The sequence below is a fragment of the Ranitomeya variabilis genome, chromosome 4 (assembly GCF_051348905.1).
Source record: "Ranitomeya variabilis isolate aRanVar5 chromosome 4, aRanVar5.hap1, whole genome shotgun sequence".
Classification (NCBI taxonomy): domain Eukaryota; kingdom Metazoa; phylum Chordata; class Amphibia; order Anura; family Dendrobatidae; genus Ranitomeya; species Ranitomeya variabilis.
Genome location: NC_135235.1, coordinates 645,622,241 through 645,644,960, shown reverse-complemented (window position 1 = coordinate 645,644,960; position 22,720 = coordinate 645,622,241). Strand labels below are relative to the sequence as shown.

Genomic DNA, 22,720 nt, shown 5'->3' with positions numbered 1-22,720 from the left:
GAGGGAAATACTAAGAAGACAGCATAAGTGCAAAGAGGAAAGCTGAGGAAATGTCTCGAGTGAGGAGAGGGAAGTTGAGGAAAGGGCCCTAGAGCAGAGAGAAACACTGAGAAGACAGCCTGAGGACAGAGATGAATGCTCAGGAGATGGCCAGAGGGCAGAAAGAAACTGAGAAATCGGCCTGAGAGCAGAGAGGAATGCTGAGGAGACTGCCTGAGGGTAAGGCTTCTTTCACACTTGCGTCGGTACGGGTCCGTCGCTAAGCGTCGGCGCGACGTACCGACGCATGTTGTGAAAATTTGGCACGACGTGGGCAGAGGATGCAGTTTTTCAATGCATCCGCTGCCAATTCTAAAGTCCGGGGAGGAGGGGGCGGAGTTCCGGTCGCGCATGCGCGGTAGGAAATGGCGACGCGACGTACGTAAAAACGTTCCCTTGAACGTTTTTTCGTGCCGGCGGTCTGCCAAAACACGACGCATCCAGTGCACGACGGATGTGACGTATGGCCATACGTCGTGATCCGTCGGCAATACAAGTCTATGGGCAAAAAACACATCCTGCAGGCACATTTGCAGGATCCGTTTTTTCCCAAAACGATGCATTGCGACGGACGTCACACAACGCAAGTGTGAAAGAAGCCTTAGGAAGAGTACTGAGCAGATGGCATGAGGGCAGAGAGGTGAGCTTGGGACACTGCCTTAGAGCAGGTAATACTGCTTAAGAGTCGGTCTGAGGGAATATTGAAGAGATGACCTGACAGTAAGGACGATCGCTGAGAATACGGCCTGAGAGGTAACGAGGAGTGCTGAGAAGATGGCTTTGGAGCAGAAAGGAGTGCTGAGGAGTCTCCTGAGGGTGAGAAGAATGCTTAAGGGTATGTGCACACATCCGGAAAGTATGCAGAAATTTCCTGAGAAAATCCTGAGGTTTTCCGCAGGAATTCTGCACGCGTGTTTGTCTCGTTTTTATCTCGTATTTTTCGCGTTTTTTTGTGCTGATTTTTCGCGTTTTTTTCTGGAGGTTCCCAATGCAATAATATAGTGGGAAATCCGCTTAAAATCCGCAAAATTAATGAACATGCTGTGTATTTTTCCGCATCCGTTTTTTTTTCGCTGAAAAATACGCAACATGTGCACAAAAATTGCGGAAACCATTATAAATGATGGGATGCATATGTAAGTGTTTTTTAAGCATTTTGGTTGCGAAAAAAAGTGCAAAAAAAGCGAAATAATCCAGAACGTGTGCACACAGCCTATTAGTTCGCCTGAGGGTATGACTGATAGAAACAATATGTTTGAAATATGATGAACACTTGGGCTTTGCATCTATTGAAAAATTTGTCCCCAGTTCCTTTCTGTTATTCTACTCCTAATGAACAGGACAACAAAAAGGTTTAGGCCACGTTCACACGCTGCGGGTTCCTCTGCGGGTTAATCCCGCAGCAGAATTGAAAATCTGCAGGGCAAACCCGCTGCGGTTATCCCTGCAGATTTATCGCGGTTTGTTCCGCGGTTTCCGCTGCGGGATTACTGCTGTACTATTGATGCTGCATATGCAGCAATATGCAGCATCAATAGTAATGTAAAAAATAATAAAAATTGGCTATACTCACCCTCTGACGTCGCGATCTCCCCGGCGCTGCAAGTGGCTGTGCCGACAAGGACCTTCGTGACGTCACGGTCATGTGACCGCGGCGTCATCACGGTCATGTGACCGCGACGTCACCACAGGTCCTGTTCGGCACAGCAACTGAGACCGGACGCCGCGGGCAGCGCTGAGAGGTGAGTATAGCATGATTTTTTATTTTAATTCTTTTTTTTACACCCAAATATGGTTCCCAGGGCCTGGAGGAGAGTCTCCTCTCCTCCACCCCGGGTACCACCCGCACATTATCCGCTTAACTTCCCGCAACGTGGGCACAGCCCCATGCGGGAAGTTAGCGGTTCAATGCATTTCTATGGGTGCAGAATTGCTGCGATTCTGCACCAAGAAGTGACATGGTCCTTCTTTTTTTCTGCAGAAAATCCGCGCGGATTTTCCACAGAAAAAAAGGATCGTCGGCACAGCGGGTTTTGTTTTCCATTAGGTTACATTGTACTGTAACCTACATGGAAAAAGGATGCGGACCCGCAGCTGCAAAACAGCTGCGGGTCCGCAGCAAAACCCGCAGCGTGTGAACATAGCCTAAACAGTAGTGTAAACAGTTTTCAAGGGTTTGTTAATAACTTTCTTAAAGTGGTCAGGTGAGAATGAAATGGTAAATGGATGTGACTGGGTGTCTGGTTAAGGGAGTTGCCTAAAATGTTGCCTCGACACGTGAGTGAAATCAACTCTGCTCTGGCTTTTGAACTCAAAATATTAAAGTATGTAACATAGTAACATAGTTATTAAGGTTGAAGGAAGACTTTAAGTCCATCTAATTCAACCCATAGCCTAACCTAACATGCCCTAACCTGTTGATCCAGAGGAAGGCAAAAAAACCCTATGTGGCAAATAGTAAGCTCCACACTGGGGAAAAAAATTCCTTCCCGACTCCACATACGGCAATCAGACTAGTTCCCTGGATGAACACCCTAACAAGGAATCTAGTATATATACCCTGTAACATTATACTTTTCAAGAAAGGCATCCAGGCCCCTCTTAAATTTAAGTAATGAATCACTCATTACAACATCATACGGCAGAGAGTTCCATAGTCTCACTGCTCTTACAGTAAAGAATCCGCATCTGTTATTATGCTTAAGCCTTTTTTCCTCCAGACGTAGAGGATGCCCCCTTGTCCCTGTCTCAGGTCTATGATTAAAAAGATCATCAGAAAGGTCTTTGTACTGTCCCCTCATATATTTATACATTAAAATAAGATCACCCCTTAGTCTTTGTTTTTCCAAACTAAATAGCCCCAAGTGTAATAACCTATCTTGGTATTGCAGACCCCCCAGTCCTCTAATAACCTTGGTTGCTCTTCTCTGCACCCCTCCAGCTCAGCTATGTCTTTCTTATACACTGGAGACCAGAACTGTGCACAGTATTCTAAGTGTGGTCGAACTAGTGACTTGTATAGAGGTAAAATTATGTTCTCCTCATGTGCATCTATGCCTCTTTTAATGCATCCCATTATTATATTTGCCTTTGTAGCAGCTGCCTGACACTGGCCACTAAATGTGAGTTTGTCATCCACCCATACACCCAGGTCTTTTTCATTGACGGTTTTGCCCAGAGTTTTTGAATTAAGCACATAATTATACATCTTATTACTTCTACCCAAGTGCATGACCTTACATTTATCCCCATTAAAGCTCATTTGCCATTTATCAGCCCAAGCTTCTAGTTTACATAAATCATCCTGTAATATAAAATTGTCCTCCCCTGTATTGATTACCCTGCAGAGTTTAGTGTCATCTGCAAATATTGAAATTCTGCTCTGTATGCCCCCTACAAGGTCATTAATAAATATGTTAAAAAGATGGCCCAATACTGACCCCTGTGGTACCCCACTGCTACCCGAGACCCAGTCCGAGTGTGCTCCATTAATAACCACCCTTTGTTTCCTATCCCTGAGCCAGCTCTTAACTAGTGTTGAGCATTCCGATACCGCAAGTATCGGGTATCGGCCGATACTTGCGGGTATCAGAATTCCGATACCGAGATCCGATACTTTTGTGGTATCGGGTATCGGTATCGAAACAACATTAATGTAATAATGTGTAAAAGAGAGAATTAAAATAAAAAATATTGCTATACTCACCTCTCCGACGCAGCCTGGACCTCACCGAGGGAACCGGCAGCGTTGTTTGCTTAAAATTCGCGCGTTTACTTCCTTACGTGAAGTCCCGGCTTGTGATTGGTCGCGTGCCGCCCATGTGGCCGCGACGCGACCAATCACAGCAAGCCGTGACGTAATTTCAGGTCCTTCAGGATTTTAAAATTACGTTCTGGCTTGTGATTGGTCGCGTCGCGGTCACATGGGCGACGCGACCAATCACAAGCCGTGACGTCACGGGAGGCTGGACACGCGCGCATTTTAAAATGCGCGCGTCTCCTGCCTCCCGTGACGTCACGGCTTGTGATTGGTCGCGTCGCCCATGTGACCGCGACGCGACCAATCACAAGCCAGAACGTAATTTTAAAATCCTGAAGGACCTGAAATTACGTCACGGCTTGCTGTGATTGGTCGCGTCGCGGCCACATGGGCGGCATGCGACCAATCACAAGCCGGGACTTCACGTAAGGAAGTAAACGCGCGAATTTTAAGCAAACAACGCTGCCGGTTCCCTCGGTGAGGTGAGTATAGCAATATTTTTTATTTTAATTCTTTTACACATTGATATGGATCCCAGGGCCTGAAGGAGAGTTTCCTCTCCTTCAGACCCTGGGAACCATCAGGGATACCGTCCGATACTTGAGTCCCATTGACTTGTATTGGTATCGGGTATCGGTATCGGATTGGATCCGATACTTTGCCGGTATCGGCCGATACTTTCCGATACCGATACTTTCAAGTATCGGACGGTATCGCCCAACACTACTCTTAACCCACTTACACATATTTTCCCCTATCCCCATTATTCTCATTTTATGCATCAACCTTTTGTGTGGCACCATATCAAAAGCTTTTGAAAAGTCCATATACACTACGTCCACTGCGTTCCCTTGGTCCAGTCCGGAACTTACCTCTTCATAGAAGCTGATCAGATTAGTCTGACATGAATGGTCCCTAGTAAACCCGTGCTGATACTGGGTCATGACGTTATGCCTCTTCAGATACTCCAGTATAGCATCTCTTAGAAAACCCTCCAGGATTTTACCCACAGTAGAGGTTAAACTTACTGGCCTATAATTACCGAGTTCAGTTTTTGTCCCCTTTTTGAATATTGGCACCACATTTGCTATACGCCAGTCCTGTGGTACAGACCCTGTTATTATGGAGTCTAAGATTAAAAATAATGGTCCATCAATGACTGTACTTAATTCCTGCAGTACTCGGGGGTGTATCCCATCCGGGCCCGGAGATTTGTCAATTTTAGTGATTTTCAGACGCCGCCGTACTTCCTGCTGGGTTAAGCAGGTGACACTTAATGGGGAATTTTTGTTATCACTGATCATATTGTCTGCCATGGAATTTTCTTGTGTAAATACTGATGAAAAAAAGTCATTTAGCATATTGGCTTTTTCCTCATCCTTATCCACCATTTCACCCAGACTATTTTTAAGGGGGCCAACACTCTCATTTTTTAGTTTCGTACTATTTTTGTAGTTAAAGAATATTTTGGGGTTATTTTTGCTCTCTCTAGCAATGAGTCTCTCTGTCTCAATCTTTGCTGCCTTGATTTGCTTTTTACATAATTTATTTAATTTTTTTGCATTTATTTAATGCCTCATCACTACCTACTTCCTTTAATTCTCTAAATGCTTTCTTTTTGTCACTTATTGCACCCCTTACAGCTCTATTTAGCCATATTGGTTTCCTCCTATTTCTAGTATGTTTATTCCCATACGGTATATACTGTGCACAGGTCCTATCCAGGATGCTAATAAACGTCTCCCATTTTCTTTGTGTATTTTTATGTCTCAGGATATCGTCCCAGTTAATTGCACCAAGATCCTCTCTCATCCGTTGGAAATTTGCCCTCCTGAAGTTTAGTGTCCGTGTAACCCCTCTACTACACATCTTATTAAAGGATACACGAAAACTTATTATTTTGTGATCACTATTCCCCAAGTGACCCCCAACCCTTATATTTTATATGCGGTCTGGCCTGTTGGTTAATATTAGGTCTAGCAGTGCCCCCATTCTTGTTGGGTCCTGAACCAGTTGTGAAAGGTAATTGTCTCTCATAGTTGTCAAAAAATGATTACCTTTGCTGGAACTGCAGATTTCTGTTCCCCAATCTATTTCAGGGTAGTTGAAATCCCCCATAATAATGACTTCTCCTTGAGTCGCAGCTTCATCTATTTGCTTTACGCGGATATTCTCCATTACTTCCATTATTTTTGGATACTTATAACTAACCCCTATCAGTAATTTATTATTATTTCCCCCTCCCCTTATCTCCACCCACAGGGACTCTACATTTTCATTAGATTCACCAATATTATCACGCAGGATGGGTTTTAAGGATGATTTTACATATAGACACACACCTCCCCCTCGCCTATCCATTGAACAGACTATAGCCCTGCAAGTTAACAGCCCAGTCATGGCTCTCATCCAGCCATGTTTCAGATATCCCCATGTCATAATTATGCTCCAACAACATTAATTCTAATTTGTCCATTTTGTTGGCGAGGCTTCTGGCATTAGTATACATACATTTTATGTATCTCTCCTTACCTCTATTCTTTCTTAAATTATTAATTGTTCTAACCCCATCCCCCATGCCACCCCCACCTTCCTTATTTGTGCCCAGGTCTTTATCTGCACTACCCTGCCCCCAATCTATAGTTTAAAGGGAACCTGTCACCTGAATTTGGCGGGACCGGTTTTGGGTCATATTGGCGGGGTTTTCAGGTGTTTGATTCACCCTTTCCTTACCCGCTGGCTGCATGCTGGCCGCAATATTGGATTGAAGTTCATTCTCTGTCCTCCGGAATACACGCCTGGGCAAGGCAAGATTGCCTTGCGCTGGCGTGTACTCCGGAGGACAGAGAATGAACTTCAATCCAATATTGCAGCCAGCATGCAGCCAGCGGGTAAGGAAAGGGTGAATCAAACACCCGAAAACCCCGCCCATATGACCCAAAACCGGTCCCGCCAAATTCAGGTGACAGGTTCCCTTTAAACACTCCTCCAATCTTCTAGCCATTTTCTCCCCCATTGAGATGCAGCCCATCCCTAGCGTAGAACCTGTAGCCAACTGTGAAGTCGGCCCATTTCTACAGGAACCCAAACCCCTCCTTCCTACACCAATTCTTGAGCCACTTATTAACCTCCCTAATCTCCCATTGCCTCTCTGGCGTGGCACGTGGTACAGGCATTATTTCGGAAAATACCACGTTGGAGGTCCTTGCTTTCAGCTTGCAGCCTAATTCCCTGAAATCATCTTTAAGGACCTTCCACCTACCTCTAACGTTGTCATTTGTGCCAATGTGCACCATGACCGCTGGGTCCTCACCAGCCCCTCCCAGTAATCTGTCCACCCGATCAGCGATGTGTCGGACTCGAGCGCCAGGTAGGCAGCACACAGTCCGACGATCCCTGTCTTTGTGACCGATTGCCCTATCTGTTCCCCTAGTAATTGAGTCCCCCACTACCAGCACCTGTCTGGCCTGCCCTGCTCTCCTATTTCCCTCCTTACTGTAGCAGTCACTCCTCCGGCTTTCAAAGGACATGCCTGGCTGCAGCAGTGCTACCCCTGTACTGGCACCCCCCTCATCTGCCAACTTAGCAAACTTATTGGGGTGTGCCAGATCAGGACTAGCCTCCCTGGCACTCTTCCCTCTACCCCGCTTTCTGAATGTCACCCAGCTAGCTGCCTCACTGTCCTGCAGCTCCATCCTACCATCCCCCTCCTCATCTATCCCATTGAGCGTCTGCTCAGTGAGCAGAATACTCCTCTCCATATTGTCTATGGATCTCAGTGTTGCCAGCTGCACATTTAGATCCAGAATCTGGGCTTCCAAATGCACAATGTGCTCACATCTCGCACAGCAGTATACACCCTCGACTGGCTGATCAAGGATTGCATACATATGGCAAAATGTGCACTGGATGGCATTAACAATAGTGGAGCACATTTCCTAATGGGGATTGCACCAGACAAAAGCGTTAAATAAAAATAAATACAAAGTATTAATAAAACACATACAGCAATTCAGCAATTCCTCCCTTGGAAACGTCCTGAATCCAAAGTCACTGAATCACAAGTCACACTTACCGCCGTTCACACTTACGCTCAGGTCACACTCGGCTCGCTCACACTCGCTATGCTGAAGATTTAAAGTTTTTTTTTTTTTTCTTTTCTTTTTTTCTCTTTCCCCTCGGCAGCAATCCACCTTGCTGTTCAATGGGTTGGGTTCCCAGAGAGATTTCTGCCCATGTTAAACAGTCTTCACTCCGTACACCCCGTACACATACGGCTCCGCTCCATACAGCTTGTACACACGGCTCCGCTCCGTACACCTTGTACACACACGGCTCTGCTCCGTACACCTCATACACACACGGCTCCGCTCCGTACACCTCGTACACACACGGCTCTGCTCCGTACACCTCGTACACACACGGCTCTGCTCCGTACACCTCGTACACACACGGCTCTGCTCCGTACACCTCGTACACACACGGCTCTGCTCCGTACACCTCGTACATACACAGCTCCGCTCCGTACACCTCGTACACACACGGCTCTGCTCCACCTACACTGTAAACCCCTCCTGACCCCACACATAATCTTCCCCTCATCCAGCACCATGACAACCAGCACAGCAGAGTCCTGCATACACTGAGGCCCCTGATCATGTGACCCCTGACTCCTCCCCTCCTGTGACCTCATCCCAGGTCCTGTGCGCACAGTACAGCCATATATGTGGTGTGCGGCTCTGCAGGTGGAGGTAGGTGCTGGAGATTCCCCATTACTGGGCCGCATTAACCTCTTCTGGACTATGACTAAATACTTACGTTCGTACACATGCCATACACACTGGTGCGGCTCTGCTCTGTATATATGGCATGTACAAGCCACATCTTACACACAGGGCAGATCTCAGCGTGTAATAAAATTACTCAGCCTGAAATGAATTTTATTAAAGTGCAGATTGTGGAGACTGTCAGAGGCTCTGGAGGGATTTATACACTAATGTATAACAAGTAGGACACCGCCCTAAAGCTAGCGGGGTGAATAGACCGTTATACATAAAGCCCTCTGTCCCTGTGCTGCAGAAATAATTTGATATAGTCTGAAGGCAATTGCCTAAGTGTCCGTGGATGACTCCCCGGGTGTCTGCTCTGTTCGGCAGATAGGACAGTTGTACTAAAGCACACGTCCCCCAACATGTTTCGCCTCACATGTGGCATCATCAGGGGATGGGACAATAGCCAGCTACTAGTGATGAGTAAGGTGTTATCTGAGCATGCTCAGGTGCTAACCGAGTGTCATCGGCGTGCTTGAAAAATATGTTTGAGTCCCCGCGGCTGCATGTCTCGTGGTTCAGCTGCCACAACACATGGAGGGATTGTCTGTTTATTAGACAACATATATAGCATAAGCGATTAGGGTTGAGCGACCTTTACTTTTATAGGATCGGGTCGGGTTTCACGAAATCGGCCGATCCTATAAAAAAGTCGGGGTCGGGGTCGGCCGAAACTCGAAACCCAATGCAGTGCATTGGGTTTCCAGTGGTTCCCAGGGTCTGAAGGAGCGGAAACTCTCCTTCAGGCCCTGGGATCCATATTTAAGTGTAAAATAAAGAATTAAAATAAAAAATATCGCTATACTTACACTCTGACGGGCCCTGGTACTAACCGGGAACCTTCCTTCCTTAGAATCAGCCTTCCAAGACCTGCGGTGACATCACGGTGACGTGGCTTGTGATTGGTGGGGCGGCCCCCATGTGACCGCTCGCGCGACCAATCACAAGCCGCGACGTCACCGTGACGTCACCGAAGGCCCTGGAAGGGCTGATTCTTAGGAAGGAAGGCTGCCGGAACGAAGCCGAGGGTGAGTATATTCCTATTAGGTATATACTCACCCTCGGACACGCCCTGCTTCTTTCCGACAGCCTTCCTTCCTAAGAATCAGCCCTTCCAGGGCCTTCGGTGACGTCACGGTGACGTAGCGGCTTGTGATTGGTCGCGCGAGCGGTCACATGGGGGCCGCGCGACCAATCACAAGCCGCGACGTCACCGTGACGTCACCGCAGGTCTTGGAAGGCTGATTCTAAGGAAGGAAGGTTCCCGGTTAGTACCAGGGCCCGTCAGAGTGTAAGTATAGCGATATTTTTTATTTTAATTCTTTATTTTACACTTAAATCTGAATTCCGATACCAATTCCCGATATCTTAAACATATCGGGAATCGGTATCGGAATTCCGATTCCAGATTCAGAAGATCACCGACCTCATGGCCGACCCCACACGGGTCGGGTCGAGTTTCATGAAACCCGACTTTGCCAAAAGTCGGCGACTTCTGAAAATTGCCGACCCGTTTCGCTCAACCCTATAAGCGATCAGTCGCAACTTCAAGTCCCCTAAGAGGACTGTGTGAAAACTAAAAAGAAAAGTTTAAAAAAAATATGAAAAAGAAACCCTCCAAAAACATAAAATTTCAAAACACCTACTTCCCCCCACCAATGCAGACAATAAAAAAATACACGTGGTATTGCCGCGTTCACAAAAATCCAATCTATAAAAGTAGGAAAAAAGAAAATGCCAAAACTACGTTTGTTTCCTTGCTGCAATACCACAAAAAATGCGGTAACAAGCGATCAAAAAGTCACATCTATCCCAAAATGGTATCAATAAAAACATCGTCTTACCCCACAAAAAATAAGCCATCACACAGCTCCATCGACCAAAAAAATGCAAACGTTATGCGTCTCCGAAAATTGCGACACAACCCCCTAAATTTATTTATTTTTTAAACTTCTATTTTTTTTTCACCACTAAAATAATGAAAACTCTGGACATGTTTTGTATCGTAGTAATCGCACTGATGTCAGAATCGTATTGTCAAGTCAATTTCTATGCACCATTTATGCCATAAAAAGAATTCCTAAAAAAATAATGTCAACATTTTTTTTTCCACAATTTCACCGCACTTGGAACTTTTTCCAGTACATTATGTGGTAAAGTGAATGGAGTCATTCGAAAGTACAACTCGTCCCGCAAAAAACAATTTCTGGTATGTCTATGCGGACAGAAAAAAAAATAAATTATGGATCGGAGAAATAGGGCAGCAAACAATTCAAATGCAAAAATAGAAACTGGCTGTGTTGGGAGTTTTTAAACTGTGATATTTGTGTTTTATATTTTTTGTCCTTTTTTACACAATATGTGGGAGAAATGTGGTGTGAGAGACAGTATTGAGGGAGATAGGTGTGAGTGGGCACAGTATGGAGAATTTGTAGTTTGGGGTGCAAAAGTTTGAGGGGACAGTTTGGGGGGAGAAAAGTGTGCATAAACAGTTTTGAGATAAATAGTGTGAGGAGACAGAATTGGGGGAGAAAAGTGTGAGGGGACAGTTTGGGGGGAGAAGAGTGTGCATGAACAGTATTGAGGGAAATAGTATGAGGACAGAATTGGGTGAGAAGTATGAGGGGACACAATATAGAGGTTGGGGAGTGTGTGGGAGGGCAGCATAGAGAAGTGACAGTATGCGGGGGGAGTGTACGGAGGAGGCACAGTATACAGACTGGGTAGTGTGGGGGGAAGTGTAGAGAGTGGGCAGTGTGGGGGACAGTATGAAGAGGTGCGCTCAGTATAAAAAGGAGAGGACAGTGTGGAGGGACTACAGTAAGGAGCAATTATTCAGGGGCTCAGCGTAGCGCAGATATTTTTATTCAGGAGCATAATATTGACCTATTTTTAAGGGCACCATGTTGGGTTGCGCTGCCCGAAGACCGGAAAATAGGGAAGTCTAAACAAATTTGGAAGAAGCCAGCTCGCCGTAATAGCCTATTTTTTTCCAGACATCGGAACAGTGTCACTGCTAGGGATGGAAACAGCCATAGTGTTCTAGAAAAGGAACCAGCTCAACAAATATAATACAGTGCCTTGCGAAAGTATTCGGCCCCCTGGAACTTTTCAACCTTTTCCCACATATCATGCTTCAAACACAAAGATACCAAGTGTAAATTTTTGGTGAAGAATCAACAACAAGTGGAACACAATTGTGAAGGTGAATGAAATTTATTGGTTATTTTACATTTTTGTGGAAATTCAAAACTGCGAATACAGTCAATTGGGGTATGTCTCTATCAGTTTTGTACATCGAGAGTCTGAAATTCTTGCCCATTCTTCCTTGGCAAACAGCTCGAGCTCAGTGAGGTTTGATGGAGATCGTTTGTGAACAGCAGTTTTCAGCTCTTTCCACAGATTCTCGATTGGATTGAGGTCTGGACTTGGCCACTCTAACATCTGGATACGTTTATTCATGAACCATTCCATTGCAGATTTTGCTTTATGTTTGGGATCATTGTCTTGTTGGAAGACAAATCTCCGTCCCAGTCTCAGGTCTTTTGCAGACTACAACAGGTTTTCTTCAAGAATGGTCCTGTATTTGGCTCCATCTATCTTCCCATCAATTTTAACCATTTTCCCTGTCCCTGCTGAAGAAAAGCAGGCCCAAACCATGATGCTGCCACCACCATGTTTGACAGTGGGGATGGTGTGTTCAGGGTGATGAGCTGTGTTGCCTTTACGCCAAACATATAGTTTGGCATTGTTGCCAAAAAGTTCGATTTTGGATTCATCTGACCAGAGCACCTTCTTCCACATGTTTGGTGTGTCTCCCAGGTGGCTTGTTGCAAACTTTAAGCAACACTTTTTATGGATATCTTTGAGAAATGGCTTTCTTCTTGCCCCTCTTCCATAAAGGCGAGATTTATGCAGTGTATGACTGATTGTTGTCCTATGGACAGACAGTCCCACTTCAGCTGTAGATCTTTGCAGTTCATCCAGAGTGATCATGGACCTCTTGGCTGCATCTCTGATCAGTCTTCTCCTTGTTTGAGATGAAAGTTTAGAGGGACGGCCGGGTCTTGGTAGATTTGCAGCGGTAGATACTCCTTCCATTTCAATATGATCGCTTGCACAGTGCTCCTTGGGATGTTTAAAGTTTTGGAAATCATTTTGTATCCCAATCCGGCTTTAAACTTCTCCACAACAGTATCAAGTATCAAAAAAGTTTAAGATATTACATCAATAGAGCTGCATCCTTCTCTAGAATACTAAATATGTTAGTCTGCAGAGGCGAGCTGTGGATGTGAAAATTCATCATGGTGTCTAATTAAGATCAGGTATAACAGAAAGAAAACTCCTCCATTCAGAGAAGATGCCAACCATAAAGTACCTGGATTTAAAGGGGTTGTCTGATCTAGAATGACAAGTCTGCAGTCATTTTTTGTGACTGAAGACTTGTGAATCCATCCAGCATGCAAGCTGCGAGGACTCACCACTGTCTGCACTTGGAACAGAGGTCAAATGTATTGAGCTAGGCCGCAGCCACTAGACGTACTCTGGCCGGGAGTATGCAAATCCTCACAGCTCGCAGTGCATGTGCTGGACAGACTCTCAAGTTAAAGAGTGACTGCAGACTTGTTATTATAGACTGAATAACCCCTTTAAATGTCAGTTTCTGATTCTAACTACTTTTCATCAGAGCTATGGTTCCTCTATAATCGACCAGTCTAATAAAGACTGTTTAAAAACAACTCCCAGTATCTCCTTCTCATTGTTAAAGACATATTGGGAGTTAAAAGTATTTGCAATGTAATTGTATGTGGGGCTGATGTGACATTACAATTGGTGCTGTATTCCTGTACTTGCTGTGCTTCTGATGATGTATTTCTGTACTGTTGGTGGTTATAGTGATGTACTCCTATGCTGTTACTGGTTCTGATCTTGTACATTTGTAACAATCCATAATTATGATTCACAGCTATGTTAATAATGTATTTTCATCTGACAAGTTAAGGACGACTACACCTTTATGTCGGGAGCATTAAAGGGTAGGTACCGCGTTTGTAGATCATTACTAAATCAATGTAATGTAGCATAACATGCTGTTATAACCAAGTTTTGATTGCATTTGAAACATATTTCATGTGTTGTAGGAGTTTAAAGAAGGCACTGGAGGCTGATATCTTGCTTTCACAGTAGCAGTACGACACTTTCAGTGTCATCATATGGCACCCCATGGTCATAGGAGATAACAGACAGACGTCGACCCTATCTTTTTGTAATAGAACTGTCACTGCTGTGAACTGGGCCTGCCTCTGTGGGCTGCACAATTCACAGTAGTGGGAGTGTTCTGCTGCCATATTCAAGGAGCCCTTGGTTGTAAACTGTGCTCGATTCTTGTCTCCTGTCATTAGGATCTGCTAACATAAGCAGTACTGCTTCCAGCAGAACAGATCATAGATTGACAGGAGTAAAATGTGGGAGAAAATCTCAGGCAGAGTATCAGAGACTGCAAAGACATTAAGGAGGAACAGTATAAGATCAGCATTATCCCAGCAGGAGCTGTGACTCATCCCTCAGGTAAAGAGCTGCAGGTCTGCAGTGAAATTTTTGGAGGAGGGTGAGATACATGTAATCTGTGTGACAGAGACATATGAAGACTGATGGGAGAGAGAGACAGTAACTGCTGGCGATAGCAGATCACAGGGCAGTCTCCCACAAAATGGCTCTGCCCTGTGATGCTGCTCTTCATTCTGCCCCAGGGATACTAGAACACCCAAAAGGGGAGGGAAATGGTGATGTCAGCAGTTACAGCCCCAATTTTCCAGCTAACAGTAAAGCTGGTAAGTCTTATAGCTGCTTGAGGTCTAAAACGGAAAATACTCGCCCTAGTGGAAATATTTTTCATATAGAAATGTTTGCAAACAGTGCAAAAATTGCATTAATACATTTTAATTACTATTTTAAACTTCATTTCACAAGAAAACAAACTACAAGAAAACTGGTGGCACCTGCCCTTTAATGATAAAATTCAGCACTGTAGTATGCTAGATCCTAGGAGTATGCAACATACGCACTGTCAGGATTAGGCTCTGCTTGTCGATACCAGTGGTCATCACATGACCACTCATGATTTTCATACCCACTGTGTCATGCTGACTAGCTGCTCTTTCTGCTTCTCTCAGTGAAGCAGGGACAGTAGTATTTCACTGTACATTGAGAGAATTAGGAAGACTAGTTCATCGGCACGTGACTGTAAGTATGCAAATCGCATGTGAGCGGTCAGATGGCAACGATTCAAACTGTTTAAGCTGTGGAGGGGGCGCCAAACTGAATTTTAGCCTCGAGTGCAGGAAAACCTAGATTCACCTTTAATATCTCATCAAAGGTTTCCTCTCAGGTTTTGTATGATTTTACATTTTTGTTTCATTTAGGTCCCTATGATTTCAGATTCTCTCAGTGGAGATCTTCTATATTTTAAGAGAATTTTCCTGATTGGCCATTTAAGGATGGATGGGGGCAGAGACAAGGTGGCGGAGAGGATATTACACCTCACCCTAGAGATCCTCTTCCGGCTTACTGGAGAGGTGAGAGATTCTGATGACGTCACATTACAACATTCTTATCTATAGGAATAACAGATGGAGAGAACTGGAGAGGTGAGGACTCTGGAAATGTCTGTAGTGAGATTAGTGTATCTCTCCATAACCAGGATTACGCAGTAGTGAAGAAGACCTCTAGTGAGCGCTGTCAGGCCTCTGTGTCTGAGGGATGGGGAAGACCTCTGAGCCCAATCACGGGGCCTCCACCTCACCCCCTGATACATGAGGACATCAATAACCAGAAGATCCTAGAACTCACCTACAAGATGATTGAGATGCTGACTGGAGAGGTGACACTGCTGGGAATGCTGGGACATTATAGACTAACGCTATGGAGAGATCAGGGGGTTGACGGTATCATTGTGTGTGTCAGGTTCCTATAAGGTGTCAGGATGTCGCCGTCTATTTCTCCATGGAGGAGTGGGAGTATTTAGAAGGACACAAAGATCAGTACAAGGACATCATGATGGAGGTTCCCCAGCCCCTCACATCACCAGGTAATAGGACTAAATACACACGGCCTATAATTATCTGTATGTAAAGAATGAATTCAGTCCCTGTATGTGTTTCCTCCAGATCTATCCAGTGAGAGGACAACACCAGAGAGATGTCCCCATCCTCTTCTTCCACAGGACTGTAAACAAGAAAATCCCAATGTTCCTCAGGATTATCAGGTAGATGGAGAGAAGGTGTCATGAGATCTCTCCTATGATGTGTAGACGGCTGTGAAGGTCTTGTGCTCAGTCTTGTTTTATCCACCAGTATTATATGTTTTATACTTGTGTAATGAGAACGGTGGAGATGACAGGATTAGAGCTGATCATAGATATGACTTCTCCATCTGTCTGTGACTTTCACAATATTTCTTTCAGGGTGAAGATCTGACCCATATTAATACTACAGAGACATACGTGACGAGTGATGAGCAGTGTAAAGAGGAGATTCCTACAGAAAACAGCACAGGTGAGTAGGGACCACTAAATGCAGAGAAGTCTCAGATTCTTTTGAGTCACTAGATGCTACAATTTTTTTTTTTTTTTTCAGAGTGTGTGACACAAATGTTGAAAACTTTTTTTTATTAATGCATTTTTACTGGTGAAGATTCAATGGGTAAAATTGAAATGCCATTTTTTTTTTTACAACATGGAAAATTAAAATCCCTAGTTACCAAAACTGTGGTTTCTGTACCCAATCAAAGGCCACAGGAGACACTTAAATTTAATTTAGCTTTTCTGCAAATAAATTACCAATGCTTCCCTCCGCCTTATTAAAACTTAGCATTTATTTCCACTTATTAAGTGAAAAAGCATTAGATTGTCACATTCACAAAACCACAGAAATTTGGTGTTAGATAATATCTGACTGCAGCAGAGACACATTGGTCAAAGCAGTGATCAGTGACATGCTGTTCCACCGAGAGAAAGGAATACGGTTATTGACAGAGTACCTGGGCAACATTCTATTATTTTGATGCATGGTGATCTCCAAAGTAACAGAGGAACTCCTAGAGAAACTATTTAGAATTAGTGGCTGAAGAGGTGACAGATGATATAATGGAGAATCATATTACAGTGACCCGTTTCCATATGTCCTCAACATCTTGAGCTAAAGTAGGCCAACAGAAATGTTAAGAAATAAAATCCAATGTCTTACGTACACATGGATGTCAGCCAACTTGAGGAGATGTTCAAATAATAGAATCTTTTGTCTTTGATTCTGTTGAATGACAATGTTTCCAGGTGGGATATCACAGATGCAGACTCTTACTTAATAGCATCAGGCATGATAATGACTTAAAGAAGTTGTCCACTATTTGGTCAACTTCTTGACACACCCCTCGCTTGGCCCCCATAAAATAATAAAGCTTATACTCACCTCCTGTGTCGACGCAATTCCCGCGGTTTCGACAGTCGCTCTCCTTGGGACTCTCGTGTAGTGTTTTGACATCAGCGCTGGCGTCACTGTCTCTGCCTCCAGACAAATCTAACATGAAGAGGGATTAGCTGCAGCCTAGACTTCCTCTTCATAATCAATTTGTCCAAAGGTATGGCCAGTGATGCCAGCGCTACGTGTCACAACACCGCATGAGAACCCCCCGGAGAGAAAGATTACCAACACCGCGGGAATGGCACCAGCACGGGAAGTGAGTATAAGCTTTATTATTTTATGGGGGCCAAACATTTGGTCAAGAAGGGGATGTCCTAATAGTGGACAACTCCTTTAAGGGTCAGCATTTTGGTCTGTATGATCAAAAAAGAACAAGCTAAGGCTAAGGCATCTCCAACTAAGACCAGGAAACTCATAATATTCAAGTGATTATCATCACTATTGTTTAATATTATCAACATTATTGTTGGGTGATGAGTCCTCTTCAATTGGTGCCTCCACATCTCCTATGCCTGTTTGATATCGAGTAGTTCTCTGTTACAAATGCTGAAATTCATCTTGGTGGAGGAAAAGGCTTTAGATAAGAATCCATATGTTAACGTTCGTTTATATTTTCAGTTTGAGACAGAATGCCTAGAACACGTGTCCACTTTTATATGGAAAGCCTTTGACAGATTATGATAGCAATTTAATGCAAAGGAAAAGGCCCTAAGGCCCTTTAATACAAAATCTGCTTTAGCCGTAGCAGTGGTTTTAATAACTAGAGATACGACCATCCTGATTGGGTACACCCTGTCGCGGTGGATTTTACGCTTTTTCAATCCTGTTATTTACATGTACTATTCCTATTTGCTTAGTGCAGGTTATTTCCTCATTTTGATTTTATCTTAGGTTCTGTCTGTTAGGTGGCCACAGTGCGATTGTGTACCTACACATTTCTCTTATACCAACATCTATTCCAGCGAATTTGTTTGGTTTTCCCTATGTTTATACTTATCAGCAAGTTGCAACCATCCGCCATCAGCTCATTACTGGCAAAACCAGGCAGTGAGTGACGATCCCTGCATTTCACTTTTTCACCACAATATAAGGATTTTTAGTCAATAGAGGAAGTCCCCAGGACATAGATTGCAATATAGTATAGAAAATGTTTCAGCACAGCCTGCTACGGAGGTGCACAAATATAGGTTCCCAAACCTTAATACGTGAAATAATTTATAATTGGCACACTCCAGAAATGTGATGCAAAGGGGAATATTTAATGTACATACAGTAGTCACAAACGTTTCGGTCCGCGTGGACCTTCATCAGTGTGCTAGATATATAGCGTAGGTGATGTGAACCATATAATGGGCCCCAATACAGTTAGTTTGCATCAACTGGAGAGTGTTGAGGAAAACACTAAATGATGTGGCAGTCCAGCCGTTGAAGGAAAGGAAAAAGGCGTACAGAGGACTGGTGCAGCTACGCGTAAGTCCCAGTAAGGCAGGCAAAAGAGAAAAGTCACATTATGGATATTAGCTATAGCTAGAGAGAGATGAGGGGAGAATGGACAAGTCAGGTTACAAGCCAGGTCAAAACCAAACCACAAACACTTAACTTCCACTCTTTAACGCAAACCTGTCAGTCAGATACGGCCACGGCTTTTCAGGGCTTATATACAGCATTCTATAATACTGTAGATAAGCCCCTGGTCTGACCTGAAAGATAAAAAAATAAGTTTTATTATACTCACCCATGGCGGGGGGCGGTCTGGTCCGATGGGTGTCCCAGGTCCGGCGCCTCCAATCTTCTTGTGATGCCGCCCAGGAGTTGCTTAATCGCTCCCCGGCATTGCGCTCCTGTGCAGGCATACTTATCTGCCCTGTGGAGGGCTGAATAAAGTACTACAGTGTGCAGGCGCCGGAAAAGGTCAGAGAAGCCCAGCTCCTGCGCACTGCAGTACTTTGGTCTGCCCTCAACAGGGCAGATAATTACGCCTGCGCCGCAGCGCGATGCCGGGGAGCGATGAAGCAGCAGGAGGACGGCATCTCAAGAAGATGGGAGGCGCCAGAATCGGACCTGCGACACGCATCGCACCGGACCGGTGAGTATAATAAAACTTATTTTTCTCATCTTTCAGGTCGGACCGGGGGCTTATCTACAGTATTATAGAATGCTTGTAGATAAGCCCTGAAAGGTAGTGGCCCCATCTTATATCGGCCAAAACTGGTGACAGGTTCCCTTTAATTTGCAAAAAATGGGGAAAGAAATAATACAAAAATGTATCTGCCACTAGAGCTCTGCACTTACACTCCATAACAGGTACATGCACTCTGAGTATGTGATGGAAACCAAATATCACTGACTAATAGATGCCTTTATGAATCTTTACTAAACGTTTTACCAGGAAAGGTTGGTGAGAGGCACAAAGAAACTTGAACCTTTGACAAAGCTACAGATAAATGAAAAATTGAAAGCGCACAACCTGGTGAACAAACATAATAATCTACTATTCCCTGCATCGTCTGTTGCCAGGTTTTTCAAACTCAATTGAATTTTACTACAAGATGTATAGAAAATGCTTCTATAGAATTGCTTTAAAATATATAATATTGTAAAGATTAATCTCTTCATGACCGGAGGTATTTTTGTTTTTTCGTTTTCGTTTTTTGCTCCCGTTCTTCCCAAAGCCATAATTTTTTGGTCAAAATGGCCATGTGAGGGCTTGTTTTTTGCAGGACAAGTTGTACTTTTGAACACCACCAATGGTTTTAGCATGTTGTGTACTGGAAAATGGGAAAAAATTCCAAGTGCGGTGAAATTGCAAAAAAGTGCAATCCCACACTTGTTTTTGTTTGGCTTTTTTACTATGTTCATTAAAGGCTAAAACTGACCTGACTTTGATTCTCCAGGTCATTACGAGTTCATAGACACCAAAGATGTCTAGGTTCTTTTTTATCTAATTGGTGAATTTTTTTTTAACGTTTTTTTAAAATAATTATAAAAAATTGTGCCATTTTCCGATACCCATAGCGTCTCAGTTTTTCATGATCTTGGGTTGGCTGAGGTCTTATTTTTTGCGCGTTTTAAACAGCTGACGTACCAGAAAAGATGTGGGCTCAGCGCCAGAGCCCACATTAAAGGGAGGGTGTCCAACATCGGCGTACTATTACGCCCGATGTCGGAAAGGGGTTAATATTATTCCTTGCTATTGAAGAAAAATAAAATCCATTTTATTCTTGGCAGATGGTTGTACCAGAACCTCAGATGAACATCTGTTATTTTCACATTTTAAAGCCGAAGATTATGGTACCACACCAGATTCATATGAAGAGCAGATCATTATTCCGGATCCACCTCCAAGTCTTCATATCAAAAATCTTTCAAATGATCCTTTTCAACAAGTCCTGTCTTCTGATTCATCACAGACTGTAGAGCATAATAAAAAAAGAAGGAATGTTGGATATCAAAGAACTCATACAGGGGAGAAACCATTTTCATGTTCGGAATGTGGGAAATGTTTCAAGCGGAGATCATATCTTATGATGCATGAGATATGTCACACTGGAGTGCAGTCATATTCATGTGTAAAATGCGGGAAACATTTTAAAAATAAATCAAATCTTGTTGTACATGAAAGAACTCACACAGGAGAGAAACCATTTTCATGTCCAGAATGTGGAAAATGTTTTACTGTGAAATCAGTTCTTGTTACACATCAAAAAATTCATAGAGGGGAGAAGCCATATTCATGTTCTGAATGTGATAATTGTTTTAGAAGCAAAGAAAATCTTGTTAAACATCAGAGAATTCACACAGGAGAGAAACCATTTTCTTGTCCAGAATGTGGAAAATGTTTTAGGCAGAAAGGAGAACTTACTATACATCACAGAATTCATACAGGGGAGAAACCATTTTCATGTCCAGAATGTGGGAAATGTTTTTATGATAGATCATATCTTCACTCACATCAGAAAATGCATGCAGGGGAGAAACCCTTTTCATGTCTAGAATGTGGGAAATGTTTTAGAAAGAAATCACAGCTGGTTATACATCAGAGAATTCATACAGGGGAGAAACCTTTTTCGTGTTCAGAATGTGAGAAATGTTTTACTCAGAAAGGAGATCTTGGTAGACATCAGAGAATTCACACAAGGGAGAAACCATATTCATGTTCAGAATGTCAGAAATGTTTTACAATTAAATCACACCTGGTTAAACATCAGATAATTCACACAGGGGAGAAAACATTTTAATGTTCAGAATGTAAGAATTTTTATTCTAATACCTGAAGTCTTAATTCGCATTGAAGAACTCACATCATGGAAAAAAACATTTTACAAATAAAGCAAGATGTTTTGCACATCGGAGAACTCGTATAGGGAGGAAGCCATTTTCATGTACTCAAATCACATTTTTTTAAAACATTAAAGAAATTATAGATGGAAGCAGCGATTTTGATTTTATTGACAAATTCACCAAGACACTGTTAGCAAGGAAGAAAAAATAGTCAGCTCACCTTAATGTAGGGTATTCCTCATCTGCTCCAGCAACCAGTCCAGTAGGAAAAAATATGATATATTTAACAGGAATAGGGTTAAAATTCCATTTAATGATCCATTGCAAAAAATACATCATCTTCCTTATAGTAAACCACATTAGCAGTATTGGTATATCACAGCATTATGCTCATATGACCGCCTTTAGCCAACGCATTTCGACTGATGTCTTAATCATGGTATGACACCGTTAGGCTATGTGCACACGTCGCGGATTTGCCTGTGGAATTTTCTGCACAGAATCTTCCTCTCTTGGCAGAAAACGCAGTTGAAAATCCGTGCGTTTTTAATGCGGATTTCCATGTGTTTGTTTCATGCGGATTTGTATGTGTTTTTGTACGCTAAATAAAATCTATTAACAAAAAAATTGTGATGTAATTTTTGTCCAACCTCTTCATTTACATACTCCATTGAATACCATAATATCATCACATACCATGTTCAAATATGTTTACACACACAAAACAAATAAGTGAATATCTATCGATCGATATATCGATAGCTAGATAGATATCGATAGTTATATTGATAAGAAACACCAAAAGGATATCCCTAATTAGGCCATGAAGGTACAACCATAACGACATACCAAACAAAACACCCTCACATAAAGGCCAAATGATAGAAAATATAAACTTTATTGATCTAAAAACAGCATATATAGCATATAAAATTGTAAGGGGTAGTGACCACCAGTGCAAGAGCAATGGTGGGTCACACACAGGAATCAACCTCAATAAACTCAAAAGTGAGGCAGCAGAGAGTACTCATTGATGGAACACATATGGCGACAAATATATAGCAGGTATAAAGTAAATCCATCGGTGTGAAACGCGCGTCGGGTGTGGTGGGTCCCCGGGTTCTTCCTCCTGGTAATTATATTCATGTTTACATGTTATTTTCATGCAGTATGTTTGTACTTTTGCCAAGCTATTTTAGCTGATTAACTTCATGTTTGGGCATTGTGTTATACGCCACATGTATGTACCTATTATGCTCTATGTGGATGGATTTACTTTATACCTGCTATATATTTGTCGCCATATGTGTTCCATCAATGAGTACTCTCTGCTG

General features: G+C 43.2%; 1 protein-coding gene across 6 annotated transcripts; it reads left to right on the top strand.

The window, feature by feature from the left end:
* The first annotated feature begins 8,524 nt into the window (after positions 1–8,524).
* Positions 8,525–22,005, top strand: LOC143767377 (uncharacterized). Of its 6 annotated transcripts, XM_077255677.1 has the most exons (9): positions 8,525–8,550; positions 13,595–13,664; positions 14,031–14,196; positions 15,051–15,203; positions 15,329–15,508; positions 15,592–15,715; positions 15,795–15,892; positions 16,091–16,181; positions 20,334–22,005. In XM_077255677.1, exons 4-9 carry the CDS (start codon positions 15,057–15,059, stop codon positions 21,341–21,343), a joined length of 1,650 nt encoding a protein of 549 aa, XP_077111792.1. In that variant the 5' UTR covers positions 8,525–8,550; positions 13,595–13,664; positions 14,031–14,196; positions 15,051–15,056; the 3' UTR covers positions 21,344–22,005. The 6 variants fall into 6 exon arrangements, with proteins under 6 accessions (XP_077111792.1, XP_077111789.1, XP_077111787.1 ...); XM_077255674.1 differs by lacking the exon at positions 14,031–14,196 and having other exon boundaries at positions 8,531–8,550; XM_077255672.1 differs by lacking the exon at positions 8,525–8,550 and having other exon boundaries at positions 12,706–13,664.
* Positions 22,006–22,720: the final 715 nt, after the last annotated feature.